The sequence below is a fragment of the Cyprinodon variegatus genome, unplaced genomic scaffold (genome assembly GCF_000732505.1).
Source record: "Cyprinodon variegatus isolate N-32 unplaced genomic scaffold, C_variegatus-1.0 Scaffold983, whole genome shotgun sequence".
Taxonomy (NCBI): Eukaryota; Metazoa; Chordata; class Actinopteri; order Cyprinodontiformes; family Cyprinodontidae; genus Cyprinodon; species Cyprinodon variegatus.
In genome coordinates, this window is record NW_015151436.1 from 119,898 (window position 1) to 132,650 (window position 12,753).

The window sequence follows — 12,753 nt, forward strand, 5'->3', positions numbered from 1 at the left end:
TTTTTTTTTTGTTTTCTGTTGGCTTTGTTTGGTTAGAAGAATTAATTTAAGAAGATGAAAGGAAGTCTGGATATGTTCAGAGATGGCAGATGGAAGAAATTGGGTTGCCTTGTTTTAGGTATTATCCTGTGGGAGTTTATTCCTTAGTGAAGATGTATCAACTGTCAGTCAGGAAAAAATGTGTTAGGTTTGCAGAGAACAGACATTTTTATTAAAAATGGCGGATGTTTAATATTAGGTAACTGCATGCCTGTGACTTGATCAAGTTCACCTTTCAAGTTTGACTGAATCCAAAAGTTGAAGATTTAATTCCTTTGTTATCAAGTCCTTTCGTTTGACTTGCAGTACTTCAGTGTGAAAGCTATTTTTCAGCCTCTGATGCACCATGTTGCTGGGTGATTAAAGTGTGATTGGCACTTGGATCAGAAATAGATCTTGAAAGCACGAAGAACATCACACCCTGGCACTGGGAGTGGGAGGGCCACGTTTAATGAGTGAGAATATACCCACATAAAGCAAACCTGACATTCATGCAGATCCACACAAAGTTTAAAGAAATATTCTCTTGAAACCTGGCACATCCACCCTCCCATCTGCCCACCATACACACAGATGCAAAACACAGTCACACCGCATCATTGTCAAGGTTACTTAAGTGTCAGATCAGGAGTCTTAAAGTCTAATTGGCGAAGTCAGACTATACATGCTGGTGAATGTGGAAAAAACAAGGGAGTTAGCAAGTCTATATTTATCAAAAGTGTGAGTCAGATTCTTAGGGAGATAATAGAAGCATCACCAGATTTTCTGTAACTGCTCACAATTAACCTTTAGGTAAGTTATGAGGACTCTTTATGCATTTGAAGAACTGAAATCAGGTAAATTGTGTTTAACTAAACTGATTTTCAAGTTGAGTTTCCTACTAGCATCTTTGAAACCTATTGCACTCTTACATTTTGTCAATTTACAAACACAAACTTCAATGTACCTTTAGTGTGGAGTTGGGAAGTGGAAGAAAACCTATACATTTCAAAGTTTTTATTATAATGAAATTTACACCACCTTCAACAGCTATTCCTACATTGAAGCATGGCTGTGGCAGCATCATGGGGAGACCTATATTTAGGAGAGACAGTAAAGTGTTGATCAGCATTAATAGGAAGATGGATGGAGTTAAAGACAGGGGCAGTTGCTAATGAAAACCGGTGAGCGTCTGCCAAAGTGAAACAAGACTCCTATAGAAGCCGGACTGGAGGCTTCTAACCCTAACCCATATAGGAGGAGCTATAAAGGTACAGTTTAAATCAAAGCGTATTTGTGTGTTATAATCCTTCAGCTGATGACCAAATCGAAACCCATTCAATTGCATTCATGACAAGGGATGAAAATTAATTTTTTTCAAAACTTTGGATATTTTCTTTTAAATCGCATATTGACTTCATCCTTCCAAAACTAAATAAAATATTTTAAATTTCCTGAAAAATAAAAGTTTTTTTTAATTATTATTAATTTGAATCATACAAATGTATCCTTTACAATTTCTCACACTTATTATTTGAGTAAGTATCTTAAATACGTTTTTAAACAAATTCTAGACTCTGCTTCTTTCTATTTTATATAGATTAGTGATGATAATACACACGTCTTAACATCTATTACATTTATACTAAAACAAAGTTATTTACTTCTTTTGCAGCATTCCTCAAAAAATTTAATTTTTGAACTTGCCGGAAAGGTTAACAGCTATTACTTCAAACTAAATTCTAGGCCTTCAGATCTGCATTCAGATTCTGCTACATCACCTTTGACCCAATAAACTTCAATCTAACTTTTTTCTATGAAGATGAGTCCTTTCAGCTGCTCCATTATTCAGAGGTCGCCACTGAAACTGTTACTACTGCTTACAGACTTACAGAATTTGCAGAGTTTTTACACTTGATACCCTCCCTAACGTAAACAGGATTCAAACCTGCATTAGCCTGCAATCAATAACCTAAACTACTATTTGCCCCCATCAGAGGCAAATATTACTTTGCCTTATAAGTAGCGTAATTTTTCTCCTATGATTATGATGCACACAGATGCACTTTCAAATCATTATTTAATTTGCATAAATTTGAAAAACTGTCACTGATATCACTGCATGAATTATATTTAAGCCAATTATGTAACTATGCAGCAGTGTCCAAAAGGGGCCAGTGCCATATGGAAAGTATTGCACAATTTCTCTGGAAAAGTGTTTGGTTTTTTTTAACATGTCACAGGCAGTCACAAGGAGCCCACGCACAGACATTTTAAAAACGGTATTTGTAGATTTACAAGTTTTTGCTTTTTTTTTTATCATTCTTTCCATGTAGGGCTAAAAGTAACATTATTGTCATTGAAAGAGTGAATGCATGAAACCTATGTTAGTACGCCATTATGGCTGTGCTAGTAAATACACATTTCCAGTTTGATTGCAGTATAGTTTATTACATAACTCTTACTCTGCGCATAATCTAGAATACTTTGACTCCAATTTAGATCAATTATTGTTATAACTGTTATATCTACATAAATAAATCAACTCATTCATTCATTAAATAATTATATGCCAGGGCAAAATAGATTAATAGGAGTTGTAAATATTTTTCCACTTGTAATCACATTTTTTTTTAAATCGAAAGCTCTTTTTAAGTCATGCTGAGTTCCCTATTGACTTGAATTAAGGACATTCCTTGATGCAATTACTTCAGAGCCTCACAGTGAGGCTTCAATAAACATGGTACAAGGATTCTACACAAACAAATCGTCTTCATCATCACGCATGCCTTGCATTGCTATGCATTGACATATTTACCAAAGCAAAAATCTGAACAAAAATATGACAGGTTTCTAATTTCAAAAAAGACCTTTAGGTTGTTGTGTTTGGATGAGAATCGGGATAACACCAAAATGGTAAATTACAGTTAGGGAGGAAACCGAGAGGTTGGTAAGGCTAAAAATTAGATGAAGTTTAAAGAAAAGAGGTGGATGAGAAGGCTGGAGCTTCATCATCATCTCTCAGGGGTGCATACTGCAGCACCTTGATTACGGATTCAGCTCTATTGCAGAAAAAAACCACATAGCACTTAGAAAATATCGCCCTGTCAGCCCTGTTCAGCACAAATCCTGACCTTCTGACGTTGTGTGTTTCTCTCTGTTTGTGAAGATGTGTGTGAGACTTTGTGTGTAATTATAAGAAGGTCAACAACACAGTTTTGTTTGGCAGTTGATATACGAGTAATATCAAGAAGGAAGGATGCGTATATAGTTATTAGAAGAAATCATCTTCTTATAGCTTATATAGTCTTTTTACAACACACAGAATTCAACCATGCAGACAATCAATGTTTTTAATGCTTATTGTCATTTATCATTACATATTTTCAGTAGATGTTTTATTTTATTTTATTTTTTACTCCAATCGGATTTGCTTGTTCACACATTTAGTTTACGCAAAACTGGTCTTGATGTTCAGTTCAATTCCTGGTGATTTTACTGAGTATCTACTTCTCTCCATGTATATATTGGCAGCTTTCAGCTCCATCCATTTCTAGTTATTGTTGCCATGGAGCAAGATTTTAAAGAGTTTGTCCCTAACACCACAGCTTTAACAGAGATGCAGGTATTCTAGAGTCAAAGTATTTAACGCATTTTATTAATCAGTAATGTTTACTAACCTTGGGCTGCTAATAGTTTTAAGAACTTTTTCATGTTTATTTTGAACCCTTTTCGTGCTTCAAAAATAATTATCTTGCCTTTGTATGTAGAAATTCTGTTCTATTCTGTTTCATCCACTTTTTGTTGGACCTTTTTATTAATTAAGTATTAAGTTGTTTTTTTTTTACAATTAATTCTAAAGTCTTTAATTGATCAGTGACAACTTATATCTGCTTTAAAAAAGTCAATATTTATATTGGTAAATACTATGCCATATTTGTTTATGTGATCTCATTAGACTAAATGGTATTTATGTATCAGATGTCAAAAAAGGCAAATACTTTTTGTAATGTGTAAAATTTTGAGACTTGAGACAATATTTTATAGTATTGTAAGAGATTAAAAGTAACGTGTTTAGAAAGAAGAGAAGTGTTAATTATTCTTAAAACTTTGTTTTTATACAAAATGTACAACATATTGCCAAAGTTATTTGCTGACTTGCCTTGATCCACACATGAACTTAACATGCAGTATTTATATGGGTCAATGTGACATTGATCCACTCTTTGGTGCTAGAACACCTTTAACTTTTCTAGGAAGGCTGTCCACCATGTTTAGAAGTATGTTTTTATGGTTTGTTTCAACCTTTTTTTCCATAACACATTTGTTAGCCCACAAACTGATGTTTGATTAGAAAGACTGGCTCTCAGATTCGACTTTTAATCTATCCCAAAGTTTTTCTGTTAAGGTAGAGGCCATGATTCTTTTCAGGCCAGTGAAGCTCATCCTCGCCAAACTTTCTTATTCATGTTGTTATGGACCTTGCTTTGGTAACTGATGCAGTCATGTTGAAAGACGAAGTGTCCATCACCAAACAAGTCTTACTAATTTGGGGGTATGGAATTGTCCAAAATCTCCTATAGTTTCTTTCACTGGGAATGAGTAGCCAAGCCCAGATCCTGAAAAATAACTCCCCACTCTATATTTATCCTCAATACCATTCCACGTGATGCTTTGCTTCTACACAGCATCTTCAGTTAAGATATTGCTACAGGGGTAAAAAAAAAAAAAAATCTAAAATTGAATGCTACTCATTGCTATTAGCATGCATTGCTTATAGTCATTAGCACTGACAATGAAAATGGCATTAAATGCTAGAGGATGGCCAAGTTGAGTTATTTAACACATTTTAAACTAGGTTCCAGCTTAAGGATAATTAGCACACCAGCCATCTTTGTGGCTGTTGGTGCTTATTAGCTCTACACCTCAGTTAATGCAATTAACATTTGAGTATAAATGCCCATGTACCCCAGTTTGAGAACCAAAGGCCCTGGGGCATAACTGCTTACTAACCGATGCATAACGATGAAATACAATTAAACTGTATTTTGTCAAAAACATGTATCATAAATTTCATTTTGCATATTTCAGTCTTCTCATGTTTGCTAAAATCTCTTTTTTTATCCCCTTTTTTGTGAATAATTTTTTTTGACTTCAGCTGTGTCTGTGAAGTGCATGACCTCACAACTATTTGTTGAAATCAATAACATACCTCATTCACCCCACCACAGACTTGTACCGCAGTGACGAAAACATCACGGTGACTTCAGCGGGCGGTTTCATCTCCAGCCCAAACTACCCCAAAGCCTATCCCCGAAACCTGTGCCTGTCATGGAAACTGCTGTCACCACCTGGGACCGTCATCCACCTTGAGTTTGATGAACAGTTCAACATAGAGGAGCCTGTGAAAGGAAAGTGCAGGTAAAAGACAAGCTTAAGGAAGATGGAGAGAACAGATCGAAGTGGCGGGGATGGAATTCAGATTGCATGATTACGGGAGATGATATGGGAAGACAAAGAGGAAGACATAAAATACCCTTAGAGAGACAAAAGGAGAGAAAGACAAAGGAAGATTGAGATACAGAGGACAAACAGGAGGGATCAGTGATGCATCACAGGCATGTATAATAGAGAAAAGTTGTCTGAAAGACAAAAGTGATTAAAAAGTTTGCAACTCAGAAGTTGAGAGAATGACTTAAATCAAGGACATTTTATGCAGAGTAAATGAAATTATGACAAGAAGTAAAAACTAATGTTAAATAATTTACCGTTGTATATAAAGTACATACTCAAGAAAAGAGTTCTGTGATGCCTCAAATGTTGACAGGGGAAGTCTTCTTTCTTGGCAAAAACTTAAGAAGTGTGTTCTTGGGGGTTTAACAACACAAAAATATTATTTAATTCTAAAATGCAACTCCGTTGTCTGTGTGAGCATAATTTTAAAAGAAAATTGGAGTTTGCGAAATAGAGAAAAGAAACATTTTTCAAGGATGGGAAAATCCAAAGAAGTTTTGATTTGCAAAATAATCATTGGTTGCAGCCCTAGTTTTAATGCAAAAGAAGACAAAAATAAAATATGAAGCAGTTGTCCAATGTAGGAGACAGGAAATATAGGTCCATATTAGTAGAGTGGCAATTTAAATATCTGAACTTCTCTGTGAATTAACCACAGTGGGGTTACTGGAACAAAAGCAATGCCAGTATTTAAATCCTTAGATACTAAACTTGTTAAATATCCTAATGCACTGTTTGGAGTAGGTCTTTTAAACTTATTCATTTTCACTTTCAGCATAAAAACCAAACCCAGATTAAAGTCAGATATTAATGTAAACTGAGATGAACAGTTCTTAGATTATGCTACACTTGATCCATTAAAACGTTATCAACAACTGCCTAATTGTGTATTTGATGGCTGAACGGCCTTACCTGAAATGCTTGGACTGCGCTTCACCCCTGAAGGTTAGCAATAGTATTTGGTCCTGAAAGTTCTGCTTTGGGCCATCCATAGATAGGACCTGGGCAGCACTTATGCCGAATTGGAATGTAGTGGAAGACCAATTTAACTCCTCTAATTTGTTCTGCTGCTTAAAAACAATTTCTGATCGAATGTTAATATGTTTAAGACCACATTATTCTACTTGAAGAGGCTAGAGTTATTTTGGAATAAAGTTTACACAAAAAAGGGCATATTCTGCAGCGGTGCTTCGGTAGGGTCTATGTGTCAAGGTAATATCCACATGAATTGGATGACATAAGGTTTCCTGGCAGAACATTGCCCAAGGCATCACTCTGCCTCTTGCTTTCTTCACATAGAAAATCTTGGCGCCATTTGTTCTCCAGGTAGGCAATGCACGACCCTCCGGCCATCCATGTGACGTAAAAGAAACAGTGATTCATCATGCCAGGCCCCCCTGCTCCATTGCTTCAGGCCTCAACTCTGTCACGCAGATTCTGATGCACTTTTATACCAGAATCTTCTTACTTTCTCAGGAATTTTAGCCCACCCCACAAAGAGCTGGAGTTTCGGAGGTCCTCTGGCCAGTCATCTTTGCATCACAATTTTGCTCTGAAAATACTTTAACAAAGCCATCATGCTTGTGAAAGCTTCAAACACATCAGTGTTATGGACAAACTGTGATCTTACAGCCTAAAATATTCCACCTATAAAAATATTGTTAATGAGAGATTATTAATGTTTGGGAATTAACCTTAAGTGGCAGAATGTTTTGGCAGACAGGTGTAGATATAATTATAGATTTTTTTACTTGACACTAGAACTCTCAAGGCTGTCATTTTGATGGTTCTGAGATTTTAATGGGAAAGAACTTTATTTACATCAATAATATGTTGCTCATGTTAATTGACTTTTCCTGTGTCTATATGTCCTTCATAGTCACATAGTTTTTTTTTATAAAATAAAAACGTAAAAAATAAATATGGTTAATTTTACCTCAATCACCCATAGCCATCATTTTGACGGCTCTATTAGATGCATTGTAAATTCTTCTCACACTTGATTGACGTCCAGTAATGTTGCCTAGCAACCAAAATCCTACCTTGAATTCTTTGGCTAATACCAAAAAATGGCTTTCAGAAAGAAATCTAACAGCAAAACAGGCTTTAGAAATGCTTCAAAATATTTATGATAGCGATTTGGTCAGAGAGGGACCGATGAAGAGAAGATGAAGAGGACTGGGTAGGAAGTGGTTCAGAAGTCCGAGGATGTTCGCCCAAAATGCAGTTGTATCAGTGACCCATCAGTCAAAAGTGAAACTTTTGTTCAAGTTTTAGATAGCACTGCCCACACCTTAGCCGGTACACCTAGTGACCCAAAAGCACATGGTCTACCATAATTACACACAGGTTGGCGTGGCTGTATTGGATTAGATCATTAGAAAGTATTTTGTACAAGCTTCAACGCAAACGTGACCTGTGGCTGTCTGTATATATCCTGGACATAGCAGCTATAAACGCATTGGTTTTGTTCAGGAGCGGCTTGAATATCACCGTCTCACCCAGAGACTTTATCCTTGAACTGGTAAAACAGTTACGTGCAAACCGCATGCGCTCCAGAGAGCTGTAGGTTACCAACCCCTACCCCGCAGAAGAGTCAGCTTTGGCGAGGCAAAGAAAAAAAGTGCCAGGTGCATCAGCGGTGAACAAAAAACCCATGATATTTGTCATATATATGAAAAGTGGTGGGTGGAAAATGTTCGGGGGGGTAATCAATCAATTTCTGTAAATAAAATTGTAATGTTAAACTTTGAAACTATGTAGTCAAACAGTCTTATTTATTTTACTGATTTATTTTGAATACAAATTTAGACCACAAATAATAATAGTATAAAGTATAGCCTCTAAGAAATATATACAGCACAAGACCTGTTTTAAGGTTTACATATCCACCTTGGGTTTTCGTGGCACACTATTTCAGTTGTTGACATCATCAATACTCATGCATTCCATTGGGAAAAATATCACCCGTCAAATTGACGGCGAGTGGGAGCCAGTAGTATCAGAATTCTGGGAGTTAAAGAAGTGCAAGATGTGAGAGTTAATTAAACTTAATAAAGCTAAATTTGGCCTGTTTAAAATATTACCTTTCTCTGTCATTCCAGTTATGACTATGTTGAGGTGGAGGAAAAATCCCAGAGCAGCACCATAAAGTGGGGACGTTGGTGTGGACAGAAGGCACCCTCTAGTCTAACCTCTAAATCCAACACACTCAGAATCACCTTTAAGTCGGACGATTACTTTGTCGCAAAGCCGGGATTCAAAATCCACTACTCACTTGTGGTAAGTTAGCCTCACACACTGGAGCTGCAGTAATTAGAGATGTTTTTTATTTAACATTCTGTGTGTCTATCTGAGTGTTAGCATAGTTTAAATCTTCTTAAACAGCTTTTGCTGTAATGGGAAATGAAGAGAAAGATAAAACCAGCTGTATTGAAGAATGGTGCAGCAGTGGTCATAGCAAAGCTTTCTGAAAATGCCAAGCTTTCACACCCAAACAAGCCTTACTCATCCATCCATTTGACAAAGGAGGAGAAATGGAGAGATATAGGACAGGACGTTGGGAGGATGCAAAGCTTTTTTCTTCCAGGCTGTCAAATGAATGGATAAGGAGATTTGCTTTGTCATTTTGTCAGGAAGCTCAAAGAACAAAGAGAGGGACTTTGAATTTAAGATGTTACTCTGCTCTATAATCGACGGGCTAAAGAAAGGAAAGTAGAAAGTCAAAAAGGCATTAAAAAGGTTCCTCCTAAGAGTAAAAAGAGGAAGAGATGAAGAGCTCTTGGCACTGCCTATTATCTGAGAAGAAAAGAGTCATGAGATAAAATAAAAGCAAAGACAAAATGAAATGAAAGAGACAGCATGTGTATTTATTTATGAACTAGCGTTTTATAGTGTCATCTTTGTATTTTACTGAGTGAATTCAAACTGGAAAACATTTACTATTCCTCTTGTAACAATTTTTCCTTTTAGGAAACAGATGTAAGATAAATGTTTAGGTTTTATGCACCCACAGCTGCTGTACCATAACTAAAACCACTATACACAGTCCCTAACTGAAGGTAAAATGTCTGGAAATAAAATTAATGAAGAAAATACTCTAGATTAATGTTTTTCTATGTGTCTTTCTTTATGATAGTGTTTAGGCAGGACCTGTCCTGTAAATCGACAAAAGTAAAAAATACTATCCCCTTTTTTACTCTAGATCAAAGGTTTATTTATTTTACGGTACTTAAATTTTACTTTTCCAGGTTAAAATTGGGTTTTAATTACTATTTTTGCTTAACAAAAGTAACATTCGTGTAAAACTGCCTAGAGTTTTAAGAAATGTTTTAACTGTATATATTTGCCCATTTATTTTATTATTCATGTATTCAAATCAGCAATCAATACTTTAAGCTGTACTTCTTGAAGATCCCATGCGCTGCTGTGTGACATATCCTTCTGCTCGTGCAGGTCGCTTTGATGTTCTGAAACATTCAAACTGAAGTCCTCTGGGGGTCTGCATTTAATTAGTAGTATAAAAGACCTCACCAAAAATTGGATTTCAGCAAAATATCGAAACCAAGCCTTAGGATCTGCTGTGTGAATGTAGTCTTAGATGTTTTTAGCATTTGTCTTGGGATTACTGATGATTAGCTCTTGAACCATTTCTGGCATATTTACATTGAAGAGTTTTTAGATTCACTCTTGCTTCCTCCCACAGTTTAAAAAAACAACTTTAAGGTTTACAGATGTCTCTAGGCTGCTCTAAAATGTGAGTGTTCATCCACCTCACAACATCTCTATTGGCTCTCTTTTCCCAGCTTTCCAATAAATACCTTGGAATTTATTGAATGTTTATCGAATAACCATAGTTTTTCAACCTCTGAATGGTGGAATAGATGCATGAGGATATCTTTATACAGCCATGTCCCTAGCCTGTCCCTTTTTGCACTGATTGAGAAGCAGTTCACATGCTGGAAACTAGCTATTGAATGACAGCACTAATACTGTGAGAAATAAAAACAATTCGTGCTCACTCTTTTTAATCTTCATTCACCAATTAATCTCATGGTTTATGAATCTGGATCGTGGGAAGGACCACCTGGAGAAAACCACCTGGAGAAATGCACACTAGAAATAGACTCCAGCCAACCAGCTGGTTAAAACCCACAAACGTCTTGCACTGAGTCCCCCGTTCAGGCTGTAATGATGTGAGAAATATGTGAGAAACACCCCATTATAAAGTTCTTACTTAAATATACCTACTTACTTACTCTACCACTGTGTAAACCACAAATTACTTTCTTATCTTTTTCAGTTCAGAAGCTTATAGCATTTTTTCCTTCTCTACTCAATTTTTGTAATCTCTCCTCTGGTCAAATAATCACAACCCTTTGCATTACCGCTAGTAATCAACTCTTGAGGCCCTTCTCATTAGATCAGTTTCACCAGATTTTCAAAGAGCACCAGTATTTGAGTGTGAGTGTTGTATCTTTCCATCTTTAACAGACATGTAGACGCTCACACACGTACTTCTCCCCAAAGCTAGGCTCGAGCTCTGTGTGTGGCTTAATTTAGCAGGTCTAATTTGTTCTCTCCAGACCTGTCGGAAAGATAAGGAGACGGAGAGGAGGAAAATAAAAAGTGGGAAAAAAGAAGAGTTAGAGGGACGGAATGAGGAGAAGCAGCACTGGAAGGGCAGAACAGGTGTCTGAGACATTATCAGGATGTCAGCTAATGACTAAAACAAGCCAGACTACGAGAGACAAAGAGAGAACCAGAGAGTAAGGCAGCTGTGTGGTACCGAGCTACGTGGACTGGATGAAAGTAGAGCTTTTAATGAGAAGAGAAGCAGAGTGGAGGTAAGAACGGAAAGAAACAAAAAATAAGATAATATAAGTCCTACTGTTCACTTCCTGAGCTGCTTAAGCCGAAGTTTCCCTCAAACTTTTGTCCGTCCTGCTCTCTGTTGTTTGGCCCTTTATTTTAGCTTATCGCCTAAGAATTAGGCTGCATTGGACAAGCTGAATTAGACTGACTTTGTGTTATTAATGTCCTTGGAAAAAAGAAACAAACACGGAGAAGCAGCTTTTAGTTCTTATGCACCATGATCTGGAACAACTTTTCAGATTACTGTGTAAGTGCTGAAACCCTAAATTGCTTTAAGTTAAGGTTAAAAACCTATTTATTTGGACTGGCCTTTGATTGTTTTTTAACTTTTAGAATAAATAACATTGTTTTAAGTTTGTATTCTCTATTTATTTTATTTCCTTGTGTCTTGATGATCTACAGCATGTTTTATAGGCTTGTTACTGAAATGTGCTATATAGATAAACATCCATTGCTCTAGGGACCAGCTTTATTAGAGATACAACCTTTCCCTTGCACTAAGCTATACAAAGGTATTAAAAAGTTGGAATTCTAAATATCACAAATATATGTTGTTCTGTTTTATGCATAAAATCCCAGATTGTGCTTTGCCTTTACCTATGGTGGTCACTGTTGCTTCCTCAATCATTGCTCCACACACAGAATTTTAGTCCTCTATCAGCTGGCTGACAGAACGCTATAGCACTTTATCACCTACTAGAAAGACAAATTTTGCCCATACAGTGTCTCTGGTCTCTCAATACATGAACAGCTATGAATCAGAAGCAGCACTGTTTTAAAACTGAAGCTGACAAGCTACAAGCACCATATTTGGTCAAGCAACAAACTACATGTTCAAACTGAGTAAATAGCTTGACAAATTAACCAGCTATATAACTTGTGAATGGCAAGTAGGTATACAAAATAAATATTGGTCATTCAGTAAATTCGGGGGATGTTTATTGTTTTTCTTTACATCATTTAATCAGAATTATAATAAAAAAGATAACATTATTATAATTGTAAGGGAATTTGGGAATGTCTAAACAAAAATTAAAGCCAAATATATTTCTGTGTCAAATCAAGGTTTAATTTTTTACATTAAAAGCATATCTTCCCAAAAAGGAAAATATGCCTAAAATAAAAATAGAAGATAGTTATTGAATATTTATTGATTTTGTTCTTTAATTTAAAAATATCTTAATTAGCAGATGGGTGTATGGACTGGTATTACATTTCTATAACAACGTTTACTAAAGACCTGGATCATTTGGACCTTTATAGAAGGCTCAAATCAGGGAATTTTGGAAATATTGTCATAGGGAGAATTTTTATCTGTCACATGTAAGTCAAATTTGACCTCACAGC

General features: G+C 36.1%; 1 protein-coding gene across 1 annotated transcript in view; it reads left to right on the forward strand.

Moving 5' to 3' along the window:
* pdgfd (platelet derived growth factor D) overlaps nt 1–12,753 on the forward strand; it is a 66,401-nt gene that overhangs the window by 33,514 nt on the left and 20,134 nt on the right. The window contains exons 2-3 of the mRNA XM_015399039.1: nt 5,250–5,439; nt 8,637–8,814. Of these exons, the coding sequence (XP_015254525.1) occupies nt 5,250–5,439; nt 8,637–8,814 (368 nt within the window). The remainder of the gene's footprint in view (nt 1–5,249; nt 5,440–8,636; nt 8,815–12,753) is intronic.